We start from the raw sequence: 18,831 nt of genomic DNA on the forward strand, positions 1-18,831 counted from the left end.
AGCGATATTGCAAAATTTGGCACTCGTGAAGAACGAAAAACCAAATCGACGGATTACATCAACCGCAGAGGACCCCGTACACATGAAAAGACAACGGAAGCTAAAATACTCAGCCATATTAAAGAGTGTACCCGCATCCAGAAAGGAGACAGGAAGATGAAACATCGAAAAAGAGAAACTGGTAGTGGCGTATCCTCGAACAAATCTAACATTGCTCGCGCAATGCGAGTACGCATGCCAAAAGTTCCGGACAATTTCGCTCCGCAAGTACTACCAGAAATTCCAGAGGCTGCTCCCGATCAGCCAATTATAACGGAAGAAGTGCTTATTGCACCCCCGCCTACAAACATACAGCAAGAAATGATTGAATCACCTCATCCAGCTCCAACAACATCTTTCCCCAATACTCTCACACGATCCACTAAACGAACTAGAAAAAGCCCCAAATATTATGGTTACGACAAAGACGACTCCTCGGGTGATTCTACTAATTCGTGTCCTCCGAACTTTGCTCCACCCCGTAGGAAGCGTCGAGTAGGAGACATAGAATCGATTCAACCCTCAGTGATACAAACAAATGTGGACACTGCTACTCGAGTTGAACCGATTCACAACGACTTTCCCTCGCCTATCATAGGACAGGTGTCTCCGACGGACCCCCGTATTCGGCCAGCCGATCATAGCACTTCAAGTGAACTGATTATTGATGAAGAGGACATGTGAAAACTGATATATTATTAATTATGACTAGCTATGATAACCAGTAAATATATTGTTGATACTATTTAACCGGTGAATAAGTATTATTATTATCATTCATATTGTTATTAAAATTTTATTTCATGCAATTTTAATTTTTGAAAGCGGGAGAAATGTCGTACATCATAATTTAGTGCAGTAAACTTATCATACGATGTACTTAATTTAATCAGTGTACCCATTCCTGAGGGGCATGTGCATAAATCATTATTACTTCACATGCTTGTCTGTTGATACCATTTTCCCACAACAGGAAAATATTGTTCACATTTATTTGACTTCTGGAATAACAGTTGAGTTATTCTTTCATTCTCTTTATTTTGCTTCTCGCGTACAGTTGCCCAATTTAATTTATTCTTCATTAACTGTCTTTACAATCCGAGTAAAGTAAACATTAGTCCTTACGCGATTCGCTAAGCGAATTCATTTGGAAATTGTGTAAAGAGCACTCGCCGCGCAAGTAGGACATAGAACATAAACACAACTCGCGACTCAAGATCAAGTACGCAATCTCACTCGCGTACGACAATAACTTTAAAACAACTTGTTTTTGAAAAATGTAGTTCTTTTCTCAGTTCTTTTATCTGGTTCCTCTGTATATAGCGCGTCCCATAAAGTTGAAACAAGCAAAAATTTCAAAGGCCACACGTTAGAGTTCAAAGGTCAAAGTTCAAATTTAAAAGATGTAGAAAAAATTGATGAATGTAATATTAATGGTGAAAACGTTGACATTCAAATGCGCACATTGATGCTCAATTGCATGCTTTTGGTGTTTTTCGAACGTTCGCTTATTTCAACTTTCTTGGACAGGATATATTTTCACGTATGTGTTCGTTTGGTTTGTTGACACTCAAAAGGCTGTTATTAACACAAAAGAATATGAGAATATATAGAATTAGAATTCGGAATCAATTTTTGTTTGTCATAATTAGGTTTTTCCTTCATTTTTGTTCCGCTTGAGAAATTGTATCAGCCTGGTTTTTTATCTTTAACCAAAAGTCTTGCCCGGTAAAAAATATTGTTCACGCTAAGATCCGGAGTTGGAACATCACATTTAAACTCACATTAACGAGATCCGTGTTTTGATTTTATTTTGGTGGTTATACAGAATTGAGTGGGGGATAAACCTCATCAATTTTTCCTATATGCCAGCCTAGAATTCTTCCCCAAATTCTTCCTTACATCAGGAGCTGATTAATAAACTTTGCATTCGTGTCTTTTTAAGAGATTAGCTTCAACACCAATCTTGATAAAAAAAAGCCCTATTGTCATGCTGAAACAGATTGGAAAGAATTTATTCTCTGGTACAGACTCCAGAGGTCTGCATAGCGTTCGGGTAAACTTTTTCGAATCAGCATGCAAAATTCGTTTTTGGGGGCTCTAGCATAAGATAGAGGAGCATTTCAAAGTTCAAATAGTGCTATATTTGCCTTTTCTGTTCTATAAATGCTACCATGAAATGAATCCGATTGTCATGATGCTACTACGTACCATGAAAACGAATTCCAAGCCAAACGGCATAAACACCTTTAAAGAATCAGTTTTTAAAATAAACTTTACAATTATTAATACAGCTCGGAAGAAAAGAGTTCAGGTTAATTAGACTCAGCGTTTCATAAAAACCAACGCCTTATTTAGAAACAATTTTTAATTCTTAATTTAATAGTTGATCATTTCTATGGCAGTTAATTGGCTTCGATGTCCTTTCCGTGATGCCAGTTTCTTTTTGAGAGGTTCCGTAACTCTGAACAGAACATTTGCAAAAATGCCAGCGAATAATTCCGCTAACTCGACCAAGGTTACTGCACTCCCCCCTAGAAACAGTCCGAGAAGACCTCCGAATGCACTCGTGGCCGAGAAGAATTCGTATTTGGGCAAAATTTTGATCGTCTCGACGTTGAAAGAATTCACGCCGATAACCACTTCGGCCAAATTTTGCCTCATGTAGAGAGCACTCATATTTTTTCCTCGATCGGCGTTCTAAAAAAATTGAAAAATTAAATGTAATTTTAATGATCTAATTAGAAAAAAGATTTGCAATATATTTATGTAGAGCTGGGTGTGATCAAAACTAAATTTTAATGTCACAGCTAATTGCATGCGTTTTATTACAATATGTTTTTTTTCCGAATTCACAAGTAAATTATTTTCATAACCAGTTATTTAATATTTACAATTCAGATATAAGATGTACATTCTCTTTCTCCACTACAAATTACCAAATACAAATTGATGGTTCCATGTTCTGCCGGACAAGACAATAACTGAAGTAGCTTAAGTGTCTTTCAACCAGCATAATACCGACCTCACAAATCTCTCAATCTTGGTTTTCGATATTCCATCTTCTACCTTTCTTCTCTCAAGAAGGACCAACTTTACTTACGACGAATTCCGTTCTCTCTCATTTTATTACTTAAGTTTTAACTCCTCTAAGATGTCAGTGTTACTATGGTCTTTTCTAAACTCGAATGTAACAATAAATAGCAGCAGTGAGTTACTACTTCCTTTCAACTACCCGAATCGAAATGTAATAAAAAGCGTGAGAAATAAATTTGTTCAAACCGCTGCTAAGCAACCCGGCCGATGTGCTTTACTTACGTAACATTTGCTAAGACGGCAAATGAACAATCAGTTGGCCTGAACGCCCTCTTTATACCTTAATGATTTCTATTCAAGCTATACAAACTAAAACAAAAGCAGTATCAGACTTCTGACGGTGTCATTTAATAAATCGGTCAACCACTCAACTCAAGAAAGTAGCCTTTTTTGAAGTTTAAAGTCCCCCGCGGCATCTACTGTATGTACTCGCTCCCTGTCATATTTTATCAGGATAAGATAAACAACCATCTGACATTAACTACTTTTTATAAACTCGGTCCCCCAGAAAAATATGTTTTCTTGCCACAACTCATACTGTTTAACGTTTTTTAATCGCGTATCACTAATACTCGAAAAACTGAGTGCTGCAAACTTAAACTAAAACTCCTGAAAGCGGGATTTTCAAGTTTGATTTAGAGGTTTAGTAGGTGCACATCAAATGAAAAACAGTGAGAGTTTCAATTCTACACAAAAAGTTTTGTTGGAATAACTTATTTATAAACGATGAATAGTGTAAAAACCTATAACAATGCCAAAACTCTGCTTTGAGATTAGATACGAAATACTCAAAACCAATTACAAAAGACCCAATTGAATCGCAAAAAACCCTGATAAAATATTTTTTCAAATGATAGCAAGAATTTTAGACTTCGATTATCTTTGCTCAGTTTTTATCAAAGACAATGAAGTGCAGGCACTCTGAAAATAAGAGGGCATGGATCTCAGCACAAGACGACTCAAGCTAAACAAATAAGGTCCCAGGGAGCATTATTAGAATGAATTGAGTCGTAAAACGATAAAGACTGAGCTATTAGAACTGTTTATGTAAAATTTTTGGTATAGATCATTTCACATCAATGTTTTTTGAATAAACTCTAAATATAAAATCCATATAAAATCTTCTGGTAGAAAACGTTCAGAGCAAGCACAGTGTTTCTTCTAAATACGTTATTCAGCCATTATGCAACTTCTATTTTTCTACAATGACTTATGGAGCAATTGAAATCAGCGCTTCCAGTACTGAAAATTGTCAGATTGTAAGGGTTTTCTTTACGCTACATTTTAATTTCCGTAAAATTAACCGAGTTTTTAAGAGTGTTTTATGAGTTTTTTTATTCCTGTTTATCGAGGAGAGAACAACAAGTAAGTAATTCCGCAGATAAGTCAAAGTTACTGTCATTTCATATAAGCGGGCACCAATTTTCAATTTTTCCGTTCTGTTTTCTGTTTTTATCAATGAATTACGAATGAGTTATTCTACGACGGTGATAATAAATATTGCTGGTGCTATTGAGAACGCGGAAAGTTCCCAGAAAAAAAATTAACACAGCAGTTCATCGGAATTAAGAAAACTGTCTCAGTTTTAAATCTGAGAGATGCAAAGTTATGCAATTCAATCTAAAAATTTTAGATAACAATTTAGAGTTCGTCTTACCTTCCCACACCAAAATTTTGTCGAGAAATATATTTGAAAATCTTGACAGTTCGTTGTCCCAAGACTTTAGTTCCCATTATAATTGAGAAATAAATAAATCAGAATATCATCAAAATACAAAAAAAAGTGGTCTCGCCTCATAAGATATATAATATAGTGTAACATCAGTGAATGTTAAATGCTATTTATTTATTCAGAAGCTGAGCAGCTGAGCTAAGTTTCATTTTTTCAAATTGCGCAAACTTAAAAATTCAGAGTGTTAGTATGCATGCAGAATTTGATGTCGACTGATCCGATTAAAAAAATGTGATCCAGTTTGCCATTTGAAAGCTTGAATAACTAGGAATTCCTACGGTTGTGGAGATATGGTAAACCATCAGTGACATTCTATGAAAATAGTGTCGGGGCTGCTTACAGATGGAGAAGACGAGGCAAATGACGTCACAGTTTGTCTAGAATAATAGTCGACGAGTATCGGATTGGTGGATAATTTGGTCCACGTAATCTGTTTGAAGTCGTACTTTGTGAAACTGCACTGGGGAATGCATTTCCTCTCGCACTTTTCTACAACATCAGGTTTACACTCTTAATTACGTGCAGGTAAACTTACCTTATAAATTGCTGAATTTTCAACACTTTTCTTGCATAATTTCAGCACTACATAGCTATATATTTGATAATAAATTATTATATATTATGTAAGATAGTGCTGTATATTATGTAAGATTTTGAAAATTATTTGAAGCGCTTGTCAGCGTATTTCTTAAACAATTTCAACACTTATACGCATTTTCAAAGCTTTCCTTGCATAATTTTTAGCACTTACACATTCAGCCGATAACTATGTAAGATTTTGAAATTTTTTAAGCGGATAAATCTTACATAATTATCTGCTTAATGTGTTGAAATTTAAACACATTTCTTGCATAATTTCAGCACTCGTCAACACTTCAAATTTTTATAAGCGCTTGTCAGCGCATTACTTGCATAGATTGCACTACTTTCAGTACTTATCTTGCACAATTTCAGCGCTTATCTTACGCATTTTCAAAGCTTTCCGTGTACAATTTTAGCATTTAGATTGTTTGTGAGAAAGTGAGAAATAAGGATTAAAGAATATAGAGCTAAAGTACCGATGATTTTTGCTTTGTCGTGTTGGGTACACATTATGTAATCAATCCATTCACACCCAATGCGAGTGTGTTCACTCCAGTTGCCATAGTTGAAGTTGGGTTGGGTGGTACAGCCGCATCCCTTGTCCTCCTCTTCCGTGAAACACTCACTCACACATAGCTCCTTCGTGTACCCACTTTCGTAATATTTCAACACACTAAATAATCAACCACCCGGGTCGAGGTTTTTGGATAAATTAAAAAATAATGCGGTGATAGCGGTGAATTTTTGTAAAAAAAATGCAGTGATTGCGGTGAATGCGGTGAAAAAATTATTTCACCGCTTTTCACCGCTTTCCTTACAAAAATTCACCGCGAAATTCACCGCATTTCTTGCAAAAATTCACCGCATCGGCTTTCCAACGTTTACTGAATCTGATTAAGATTCACAAGATATAGGAGAAAGTTAACTGACAGTTGGTGCAGTGGAATACGGAGTGGAAGGCATGCAAGAGGTAAGTGGTTCGAAACCGTGTAAGGAAGCTTATTTTGTAGGAATACTGGGGTCTTTCCCATTAAAGCCCCCCATGAAAATATAGCCCCCCATTATGGTATATTTACCAATATGGGGGGGCTATAGGTTATCTGACCATTAAGCTGGGGGGTATAATGGGAAAGACCCGAATACTGAGAACGCGTTCCTTACGAAATTTCACCGGCAAACGGTCGACCCGGGTAACTAATTAATCAAACTCAGAATTGAGATCAACTGTGAATAACTTTGCTATCTTTGCTATTCTTTAAATTGAACAAGCGTTTCAGTCTGCATTGTTGGACTGCAAAAGTTGTATTTCAATCGAAAATTGACCATAAACTTTGAACGAAATTGATGCATTTTTGATAATTCAAGTGGAAATTAAAACTGTCGCAGAAATACTTAAATTACAGTGCTATTAAAAATTGTTCTCTTTTCGGGAAATACTCAAATTGAAGATCGTCGTTAATTTTTTTTTGAAAAAATTACGAAATAGACTCAAAAATTGCGTTAAACATTTCTCACTGGTAAAAAATGGTCGGTGCTGAAAATTCCACAATAATAAAACCGTGACATGCAAATCTTTTTGTATGAAAGCGTCCCAGTTTGAGATGAGCTTTAATGATAAAACAATTAAAGATACCTTACGTGGGGGTTTAAGCGCGCTGAGAATAGTCAAAGAGTGCCTAAAGTCTGATCACAAACGAGATATTATCTGATTATGGCTCATTATTGATTATTATCCGGATGAGTCTGATGATTAAATGGGGGTAGAGTCTGATCCAGAGCGAACTAGCGGACATGAATGAATTTAGTCTAAATACAACTGATGATTAACGAAGCTGTGAACTCTGGTCATCAGCGAGATAAACTCGAGATGACAGCGAGATGACCATGGCTGAAAATTGCCTTGATATATCTGATCATTGAAGAAGAAACAAAATCTGACAATTCAAGACTGAACTCAACTCTAATCAGGTTGAACATACTATATTGTTCCTTATCGACAAAACGAAAAAACATAGATGGAAGGGGAAAAGCTGTATGATTCCTGGTTATCATACAAGGATCATATTTGATTTCTTTGGTTTCAAACTAGGATGGATCGTACTAATAAATCAAGTATGGAAAGGACGGGCTATAATGGGTCTAGAAAATAAACCCCCAAGGAAAAAACCCGCTTTCATCACACAATGTGGAATGAATATGTATCATGGAACGATTGAGCACCTAACGAGAACCAAAAATGCGATAGAGGGTTTCAATAGAGGTTTTGAACCAATGCTTCAAATTAACAAGCCCGATGTTTGAAAAATTTTGGAGGCGATACAACACAGACAACAAGCGCTTCAAAAATTTACCGTAGCACAACAAAAAAGGGGAAGCAGGTAGTTAAAGTGAGAATCACGGCAGAATAAAACCAATTGTATATGCCGCACACGAATATCAACCATTCGAATGTTTACGAGCAATTGGTTCAAACATGTCGTTTTGAGAAACTGTTTCAAACTTTTGCTTTTTATTTGTATTATTGTGTCACTCTATAATTCATTTAGTTTAATTTGATTCTTTTTACTTTTTTGATAGTCAAGTGGGGTTTATTTATTTCCGTGGGGTTTTCTTTTTCCGTGGGTTTTTCCCATCTAATTTTGAGTGGGTTTTTTTTCCCTGGGGTTTTTCCGAAACTGGGCTGTAATAGTAATGGCCCAAATGTTGTTATAATGGGTTGTGAGACATGTAAATTTGGGTAGTATATAGTGATTTTTTGATCTATTCTGTTTTGCCCCCCCCCCCCCAGCTTAGTGGGCTGATAATTTTTACGCCCCCAGGCGCACGTGCTAATTGTTTACATAGTTGCGTTTACAACATATAATTTGTAACTGGGGGGGGGGGCGTAAAAGACACTGGGGGGGGGGGGACAGAATAGATCCTGATTTTTTTACCCACCCCTCCTTTCCCTCCTGGATACAGTTGCTGAACCCACTGGCATCAGTGTATCTCTTTCTGGATAGGCCCAGATTGTATCTGTTGCCAGGCGCAATGTCCAAAGAATGGCTCTTGTCCCAAGTGTTGAATGCAGCGGTCTCAGAAGGGTCGTAGAAGTAGAGTTGCATAGCAGTACCACCCCCAATGTCAATGTACCCTATCCCTCTATCTACCTCAAAATCTGGAAACACAAAAGGCGCTTTGTTAGCCCAAAGAAAGCAGAATTTTTTTTTGTAAAAAAAACGAAAAACGTATCTGGGATCTTTTCCGTTTGTGCCCCCCCCCCCCCCCCAGCTTAGTGGGTGCATATAATTTGCAACCCCCAGACGCACGTGCAATATTTTTACATAATGATTTACTATGTAATGACACGTGCTCTGTCACTGGGGGGAGCATAACGTACTGGGGGGCACAAACGGAAAAGATCCCGTATCTGTTTTGGAACCCCCCGTCCTTTATGTCCTTTATGATCCCCATGGTTGCCAACTTCCCCTCCCCCCCCCCCCCAGTAATACAGCTTTTATCCCCCCATTAGCTTAGCTGTGTAAATCTCATTATTAAGAAGGCATTTGTATATGATTAGTGCGGGATCATTACAATAACCGCAATATGGGTCTTAATTATAAAAAATATATTAATATTCTAATAAGTATACCCCAATTCCCTTATTTTGCGTTATTAAAATCTCCGGTCATTCATGGTACATTTAAAAAGACGGGGGGGGGGCATGGGTTATTTGAACAATAAGCTGGAGGAGTGGGGGGGGGACTATAATGGGTACGTGCCCCCCTATTTGCACCCCCCAAACGTACGTGCCATATTTGGGGTGGGGCACAGACGGAAACGATCCGAATTTTTTGACTTTTAATTTAAGGGGGCAGAAAACATTTATAACGAAATTTCGCAAAATTTGATCGGCTCCCCAAACAAATTTTCAGCAAAATTCGGATCTTTTCTGTTTGTGCCCCCCCCCGAGTACGGTATGCGCCCTCCCAGTTGTAGAGCACGTACCGTTAAAGAGTATTTCATTATGTAAAATATTGGCACGTCCGTCTGGGGAGCGCAAATAACATGCACCCACTAAGCTGGGGGCGCAAACAAAAATTATCCAAAATAACAAATGAAATAACTTCCAACAGCTGTTATTGTATCAAACACAGATAACGACATGTAGCTTTTTTGTTTGCCATTTCCAAAAAAAAATTATTCAATTTAAAATGAACCTAAATCCTCATAAAATAACTGTCATCTATCAATGGTTTTCTTATTTTATTGTCAAAACAAGGATCCATCGATGGCAATACAATAAACGGATCTATTCTTAAAGACCACTGTGCGACCATCGCCCAGGCGATTTCTGTGAATTTGTTTTTTTGGATCTTTTCCGTTTGTGCTCCCCAGATTAGGGGTGCACATTATTTGCACCCCATAGTGCACGTTCCATTTTTTAAAATACAATGATTTACTATTTAATGACACGTGCTCGGTAACGGGGGAGGGGGTGCATAACGTTCTGGAAGTCACAAAAAACGGAAAAGATGTTTTTCAGTCTGGTTAATTTGGGTTGCACCACAGACCACGCGTGCAACGCAAGATGGTCTGATAGTCTAAGGGTAAGTCTGCGAACCCATCACATCACAAGGTCAGCCAAAATTTTCGGATCTATTCTGTTTTGCCCCTCCCCCTGCTTAGTGAACAGAAACTTTTTATGACCCCCAGTTGCACGTGCTATTTTCTTACATAGTAACGTACTATATAACAATATATAATTTGTAACTGGGGGTCATAAAATCACTGGGGGGGGGGGGAATAGAATAGATCCAAATTTTCAATGGAAGGACTGTGCTGCGCCCAAATTTGCCAGGAAAAATTACTTAGATCGATCCAAGTGGATGTGCCCATTTTTATTTTGACCAAAAATTCACGTCTTTCACGATGGATTATCGAAAAAATTCGAGCATTTCTCGCCCTCCTTATAAATTCATCGCAAAATTCCTTGCTCGGCAATAACTAGAGTGAGAAACACGCACTAGAATAGAAATTATTTTGTATTTAGGGGTGAATTTTCTCAGTATTGGTTCTGGCCTATCCGGGACCATTTTAGGTACGGCTATCCAAATCTCAGTTCTTGGGTTGCAAGATAATTTGCAACGAATATAAACAAACGGTTTACCGTGTCATCTCCAATGGCTAAGAGGGCAAATGAAGAAAACTAGACCCAATTGTAACTCGTTTATGTACCTCTGGTTTCAAAATCGGGTTTGTCAACAATGGATCAGAGAAATTTGTTGTCTCCAAAGTTTCGCATTTATCAGTAAGTAGAAGTAATTGAAAATACATTAATGAAAACAATATCGAGTTGTCAACAAAGAAACTTGTTCTCCCCAGTATTTCACAAATAAATTTTAATAAACCGAACCGAAGTCATTGAAAATTCATTAATGAAAAATTTGTATTCAAAGAAGTATCCTGAATGATAAAGTTGCAAGCCATCGAATTTCGCAGTAATTTTGTTTCATCTATAGCATTAAGGATCCATGAGAGGAAAAAATATATGATAAATATTTTTGGTCGATCCTGGTTATTTCATTTTTGCTCGACTGATAAGATAAAAGAACCAAAGCGATCCAGTAATATTGAATCATGCGTCGATAATTAGCATTAGCGTTTTAATCTAATTATTGCTCTATTTTAAACCAGTTTTAAGTTGGTTTGATCAATACGATATGTTGGTTGGTTGTTTGTATTTTGATATAATTGAAGCGCAAATTTTGAAAAATTGAACCTAATTTATCTAATAGTTAGGTTTGTCAACAATAAAGCAAGATTTTATCTCATTTAATCAGAGTGAAAATCAAAATTCATTTGAACTATTTTAACATTGGTTGTGTAAAAAATTCTTGAAAATGAGAAAGAGAGGTTTGAAGTGAATGCTTCACTGCTCCAACTTTTATGAAGAATAGTCATGTCAATTATTTTTTTAAAAAATGATTCAATTATTTGGAAAAACAAATAATAAGCTTTCACTTTTCAAAAAAAGGTAAACGAGGTATTTCTATTTAACAATTATGGACAAACTTACCAATCACAATACTAAGTGTTTCATAAGGGTGGGTCACATATCTTTGGGGAGGGGAGAACTCGTGGCAAAAGACGTTCCTGGTCAACGTCAGTTTCCAGAATTCATCTTTTAGACAGTCTTTTCCACGCCAATGACAAAAAACCAGCTGTTGACGGAGAGGTACTGTTATCTGTTCATAGAAAGAAGTGATGTCGGTTCGGAATGCGGATCTCTCTCGATCAGGTCCCGTGTATAGATTCAAAGTTCCTTCTAATGTGTCTTCGAACGCTAAAAAAAGGCAATAAAAACCAGCGCAATCATCTGAATTTTAAGCTTAAAATTCTTATAAACAAGGCCTAGGTTTAAGGCAAATTAATTGGACTTATGAACGCACGCACACACTTTAGTTAGAGGGGTAAAGTTGGATTTTAGTTGAATAGTTGCTTTAACATCGGTTAAAGACTGATAGCGACAATTGCCGTCCCAGACCGAAGTGACCCATGAAAAGGCAAGTTACAGACCACTGTCCAGACAAAAATGCGCTCAAAGCCTTTTCCAGACCATGTAATTCGAGCGCACCGAGAACATGTGTGAGCTCGACGATGATCTGATCAGAGCTCAATTCGGTCTGGTCACATCGACCAGGGAAATAATTTGTCCGTATAGGTTGACGCGACATATATTAATTATTTTTAAAAAATTTTAGCACAAATCTGTTGAAAGAGCTGACAATTAACTGGACGTACCAATTAAACCTGCAGTTTTTTTGTACCGGTTCTTTTTGACTGCTGTTTTGAACAGGAGTCAACAGTTGTACCTGTACTTTGTTAACAGGAGACATCGAATCGATTGATTATTAAACAAGGCTGTAATTTTGCTCTTTTTAAGAAAAAGGCGTAATAAGAATAACTTTTTAAGTCAAACATCAAGAAATGAAACAATTCTAATCAATTCCTTGACCGTCTGTATGTTCAGATTAACTAATACCATTTTAGTAGGTAGAAATTGCATATTCAGGCACCGACCCTAATTTTGTTTAACAAAAATGTGTTTAAAATGCTGTTTAAAAAATTGTGAAAATGAGCGATAAAGAACAAAAATATTGTGCAATTATCAAAAAGTATAGTTTCTCTTTTGTCGGCATATTCCACAATGTGATGCCCCTTTTCCTATTAAAACAGTTCATATTAAATTAAAGTCCTTGTTGATGATACAGTAATTCAAGATGGCCGAAGCCAATATTACAAAAGTTGAAACTCTTCCCGCCAAAAAAGTGGGAACTTGACTTTGTCCAAATAAAACGTGTAAAACAGTAACTCTCCGATAGAAGAGACTGAACGTGACTTTATATTACTGAATTTACATTAATAGAAACATGTTCTCCACGCATAGAGTACAGTCCTAAAACTGACCAAATAGTCCTTTTTCTTTTGTCAGGTACTGGCTTGCAATTTTCCCACGTCTTTCGTAAACAGTTTCTCGAGAAAGCAAAAAATAAGAATCACCGTTAATAAAATCATACCAAATAAGAATTACAACTATTTAATTAGCAGAATTGATAACTGACTCGGAAATCATATCGTAAAAATGGTAATTAACAGTTTAAGGAATTGTGTGTTAACAGTTCATCTCATTTTTTAACCCAAGCGCTGGACTTTTATTGCAACATTATTCCGTTAAAATCAAAGTTAGTGATTGAAGGGAATAAATTATATAGGTTTTTATGAATTCCAATATCAACTAAAGGTTCCCGCTTCATCAGATAAGAACTCAATGATAACCCAGACCCCAAACCATTGTAAATCAATACTGATTCATCATATTCCAATAGTAAAACGTTAAATCAGTCCTGAATCAAAGTGCCCCAAGGGTAAATTTACCTTGCATTAGGTTCAGACCAAATGCAGAATCAGTTTTTAATTGAAACTATCATTGATATGATAAACGTATGTTTTTTTCATTGATACTGATTTTTTAATCTATTCAGTTCAAAAACAGGCAACATTTCATAACTTCCATTAAAAATTCAGAATTAGGACTCATTACAATCATACAGTTCTGAATTGTACTTAGATTTCTATCATGAAGTGTCTTTAAAGTGCCATGATCAGTACTCTGGCCATAGTAAAAAATCATTATTAAGTTTTTATTATTCAGTACTGAATTATCATGAGATTCAGGTCCGCGAAACAAATATACAAGCGATTTACAATCTAACACTTCAAAATCAATTATTTATCGATGCAAAAAACTGCACATAAATTAGTGTTGTGTCGAGAAAAAAAGCATTAATAACAAAATTTGAAAAAACAGGATGCTTATTTGGGCTCATTTTATGTTTAGTTTACCACTTTTTGGTTTATTGTTATCGGATATCTCAAACCTGATAATTTTTATAACACAAATTAATTCTCTCTTCATTTAGTTTTCTTGAAGTGGGCTTCTTGTCCTTTTATCAGATTTGTCATATTGTAATAGGAAGTTTGAACAGAACTTTGCACTTTAAAAGAAATAACTTAAACGGTTAAATAACATTGCAACCGAAAGAAGAAGAAGAAGAAAAAGAAGAAGAGGAAAAAGAGGAAGGAGAAAAAGAAAACCAAAAGAAGAAAAAGAAAAAGAAGAAGAGCAAAAAAGAAGAAGAAGAATAAGAAGAAGAAGAGGAAAAAGAAGAAGGAGAAGAAGAAGAGGAAGAAGAAGAAGAAGAAAAGAAGAAGAAAAAGAAGAAGAAGAGGAAAAAGAGGAAAGAGAAAAAGAAAACCAAAAGAAGAAAAAGAAAAAGAAGAAGAGCAAAAAAGAAGAAGAAGAAGGATAAGAAGAAGAAGAGGAAAAAAAAGAAGGAGAAGAAGAAGAAGAAGAAGAAGAAGAAGAAGAAAAGAAGAAGAAAAAGAAGACGAAGATCAAAAAGAAAAGGAGGAAAAAGAAGAAGAAGAAAAAAAGAATAAGAATAATAATAATAATAATAATAATAATAATAATAATAATAATAATAATAATAATAATAATAATAATAATAATAATAAGAAGAAGAAGAAGAAGGAAAAGAAGAAGAAGAAGGATAAGAAGAAGAAGAGGAAAAAGAAGAAGGAGAAGAAGAAGAGGAAGAAGAAGAAGAAGAAAAGAAGAAGAAAAAGAAGAAGAAGAGGAAAAAGAGGAAAGAGAAAAAGAAAACCAAAAGAAGGAAAAGAAAAAGAAGAAAAGCAAAAAAGAAGAAGAAGGATAAGAAGAAGAAGAGGAAAAAGAAGAAGGAGAAGAAGAAGAGGAAGAAGAAGAAAAGAAGAGAAAAAGAAGACGAAGATCAAAAAGAAAAAGAGGAAAAAGAAGAAGAAGAAGAAAAAAAATAAAAATAATAGTAAGAAGAAGATGAAGAAGAAGAAGAAAAAAGAAGAAGAAAAAGAAGAAGAAAAAGAAGAAGAAAAAGAAGAAGAACAAGAAGAGGGAAAATAGGAAAGAGAAGAAGAAGAAAAAGAAAAGAAGAAAAAGAAAAAGAAGAAGAAAAGAACAAGAAAAAGAAGAAGAAAAAAACGAAAAAGAATAAGAAGAAGAAGAAGATGAAGAAGAAGAAAAAAAGAAAAAGAAAAAGAAGAAGAAGAAAAACAAGAAGAGGAAAAATAAGAAAGAGAAGAAAAAGAAGAAGAAGAAAAGAAGATGAAGAAGAAGAAGAAGAAGAAAACGAAGAAGAAAAAGAAGAAGAAAAGAAGAAGAAAAAGAAGAAGAAGAACAAGATGAAAAAAGGGAAAAAAGGAGAAGAGGAAGAATAAAAGAAGAAGAAGAAGAAGAAGAAAAACAAGAAGAAGTGGAAAAAATAGGAAGAAGAAGAAGAAATAGAAGAAGAAGAAGAAGAAGAAGAAGAAGAAGAAGAAGGAAAAGAGGAAGAAGAAGAAGAAGAGGAAGAAGAAGAAGAAGAGTCGTTTTGAATTGCTGAAAAAAAAACATTGTAACCGAAAGAAGAAGAAAAAAAAATAGAAGAAGAAGAAAAAGAAGAAGAGAAAGGAAGAACAACAAGAAGAAGAGGAAGTAGAAGAAGAAGAAAAAGAAGAAGAAGGTGAAGAAGAAGAAGAAAAGAAGAAGAAAAAGAAGATGAAGAACAAAAAGAAAAAAAGGAAAAAGAAAAAGAAGAAAAAAAAGAATAAGAATAAGAAGAAGAAAATAATGAAGAAGAAGAAGAAAAGAAGAAGAAAAAGAAGAAGAAGAAAAACAAGAAGAAGAGGAAAAAGAAGAAAGAGAAGAAGAAGAAGAAAAGAAGAAGAGAAAAAAGAAGAAAAAGAAAAAGAAAAAGAAAAGAAGAAGAATAAGAAGATGAAGAACAAAAAGAAAAAGAGGAAAAAGAAAAAGAAGAAAAAAAAAGAATAAGAATAATAAGAAGAAAATAATTAAGAAGAAGAAAAAAAGAAGAAGAAAAAGAAGAAGAAGAAAAGCAAGAAAAAGAGGAAAAAGAAGAAAGAGAAGAAGAAGAAAAGAAGAAGAAAAACAAGAAGAAGAAAAAGAAAAAGAAAAAGAAGAAAAGAAGAAGAAAAAGAAGAAGAAGAAGAACAAGAAGAAAAAGGGGAAAAAGAAGAAGAGGAAGAATAAAAGAAGAAAAAGAAGAAGGAGAAAAACAAGAAAAAGAAGTGGAAAAAAAGAATAGGAAGAAGAAGAAGAAGAACAAGAAGAAGAGGAAAAAGAATAAGAAGAAGAAGAAGAAGGAAAAGAAGAAGAAGAAGAAGAAGAAGAAGAAGAAGAAGAAGAAGAAGAAGAGAATGAGGAAAAAGAAGAAGAAGAAGAAGAAGAAGAAGAAGAAGGAAAGAAGAAGAAGAAGAAGAAGAAGAAGAAGAAGAAGAGTCCTTTTGAATTGCTGAAAGAAATCATTGTAACCGAAAGAAGAAGAAAAAAAATAGAAGAAAAAGAAGAAGAAGGAAAAGAAAAAAAGAAAAGGAGAAGAAAAAAGAAGCAGGAAAAGAAGAAGAAGAAGAAAAGGAGATGATTAAAAAGAAGAAGAAGCGGAAAAAGAAGATGAAAAAGAAGAGGACGAAGAAGAAGAAAAAGAAAAAAAGAAATGGAGTCCTTTTAAAGCCATTTTTTTTGTTAGCTTTGTCAAAACCAATTTAGATTTTGAAGAGTTGATCACAAGTCCAGGCAGCATTGAAATTTTAGGCAATCACGATCTTATCAAAATAGCAAATCTTTGAATACAAATTTTTCATTAATGAATTTTCAATGACTTCGGTTCGGTTTATTAAAATTTATTTGTGAAATACTGGGGAGAACAAGTTTCTTTGTTGACAACTCGATATTGTTTTCATTAATGTATTTTCAATTACTTCTACTTACTGATAAATGCGAAACTTTGGAGACAACAAATTTCTCTGATCCATTGTTGACAAACCCGATTTTGAAACCAGAGGTACATAAACGAGTTACAATTGGGTCTAGTTTTCTTCATTTGCCCTCTTAGCCATTGGAGATGACACGGTAAACCGTTTGTTTATATTCGTTGCAAATTATCTTGCAACCCAAGAACTGAGATTTGGATAGCCGTACCTAAAATGGTCCCGGATAGGCCAGAACCAATACTGAGAAAATTCACCCCTAAATACAAAATAATTTCTATTCTAGTGCGTGTTTCTCACTCTAGTTATTGCCGAGCAAGGAATTTTGCGATGAATTTATAAGGAGGGCGAGAAATGCTCGAATTTTTTCGATAATCCATCGTGAAAGACGTGAATTTTTGGTCAAAATAAAAATGGGCACATCCACTTGGATCGATCTAAGTAATTTTTCCTGGCAAATTTGGGCGCAGCACAGTCCTTCCATTGAAAATTTGGATCTATTCTATTCCCCCCCCCCCAGTGATTTTATGACCCCCAGTTACAAATTATATATTGTTATATAGTACGTTACTATGTAAGAAAATAGCACGTGCAACTGGGGGTCATAAAAAGTTTCTGTTCACTAAGCAGGGGGAGGGGCAAAACAGAATAGATCCGAAAATTTTGGCTGACCTTGTGATGTGATGGGTTCACAGACTTACCCTTAGACTATCAGACCATCTTTCGTTGCACGCGTGGTCTGTGGTGCAACCCAAATTAACCAGACTGAAAAACATATCTTTTCCGTTTTTTTGTGACTTCCAGAACGTTATGCACCCCCTCCCCCCTTACAGAGCACGTGTCATTAAATAGTAAATCACTGTATTTTAAAAAATGGAACGTGCACTATGGGGTGCAAATAATGTGCACACCTAATCTGGGGAGCACAAACGGAAAAGATCCAAAAAAACAAATTTACAGAAATCGCCTGGGCGATGGTCGCACAATGGTCTTTGAGAATAGATCCGTTTATTGTTTTCCCATCGATGGATCCTTGTTTTGACAATAAAAAAGAAAACCATTGATGGATGGCAGTTATTTTATGAAGATTTAGGTTCATTTTAAATTGAATAATTTTTTTTGGAAATGGTAAACAAAAAAGCTACATGTCGTTATCTGTGTTTGATACAATAACAGCTGTTGGAAGTTATTTCATTTGTTATTTTGGATAATTTTTGTTTGCGCCCCCAGCTTAGTGGGTGCATGTTATTTGCGCTCCCCAGACACTGTATCCTACATACCTTTAGTGTAAACTATTATTTTTTAGATAGTCATATTCTAGCAGGGGAAAGCAAATGAGACAAATTCATTATGAAATGATGAAACTCAACTGTGCATTTTTAACTTCAAATTTAAAACACATTCCGGATACTAATTTTCAATACTGATTTCGATATTATTTATTGTAATATGTGTTGGTTCAAAGCTGAAATTCTCGAGACGGATCTATGTCCGGGGGGGGGGGGGGGGGGGGGGGTTGGAGGGAAACATTTTCCTCATTTCCTCGACACGTTCATACGACAACTGGACAATTGTGGGTTTGACAACCAGGATTTCGTAGACCAGTTTGGACTGAAAGTAAACACAGAATAGAACGAATGACCAGAAAAGGAGCATCCATAGATGTCTTCTCTTCACACTTCGACTTCTGCCCGCAAAGAGGGCGTTTCCAATCCCGTGCAGAGACGAGGTGCCCGCCCACTCGACAATATGCTCCATATACTCTTCCGCAAAAAAGTTTTCCCTTTGAAATGAAATTTTGGATCTTTTCTGTTTGTACGTTATGCGCCCCACCCCCCCCCCCCATTACAGAGTAAGTGCCATTTCATAGTAAATCATTATGTAAAAATATGGCACGTGCGTCTGGGGGGTGCAAATAATATGCGCCCAAGCTGGGGGTGGGGGGGGGGGGGCACAAACGGAAAAGATTCGAAAATTTAAATGGTATTTCCTTATAACTTGCAAGGTCTGTGAATGCGGCTTCAAGAAAAGAATAT

The 18,831-nt window shown here is 35.5% G+C and overlaps 1 protein-coding gene across 1 annotated transcript; it reads right to left on the minus strand.

Moving 5' to 3' along the window:
* Positions 1-2,418: 2,418 nt before the first annotated feature.
* Positions 2,419-18,553, minus strand: LOC142341265 (epithelial sodium channel subunit gamma-2-like). The gene is made up of 6 exons (XM_075392184.1): positions 18,346-18,553; positions 11,508-11,774; positions 8,387-8,606; positions 5,926-6,122; positions 5,208-5,356; positions 2,419-2,739 (listed from the first exon to the last, which is right to left on the minus strand). The coding sequence occupies exons 1-6, from the start codon at positions 18,551-18,553 to the stop codon at positions 2,419-2,421; spliced, it is 1,362 nt and encodes a 453-aa protein (XP_075248299.1).
* Positions 18,554-18,831: the final 278 nt, after the last annotated feature.

This window comes from Convolutriloba macropyga, chromosome 6 (assembly GCF_964194025.1).
Source record: "Convolutriloba macropyga chromosome 6, txConMacr16.3, whole genome shotgun sequence".
NCBI lineage: Eukaryota > Metazoa > Xenacoelomorpha > Acoela > Convolutidae > Convolutriloba > Convolutriloba macropyga.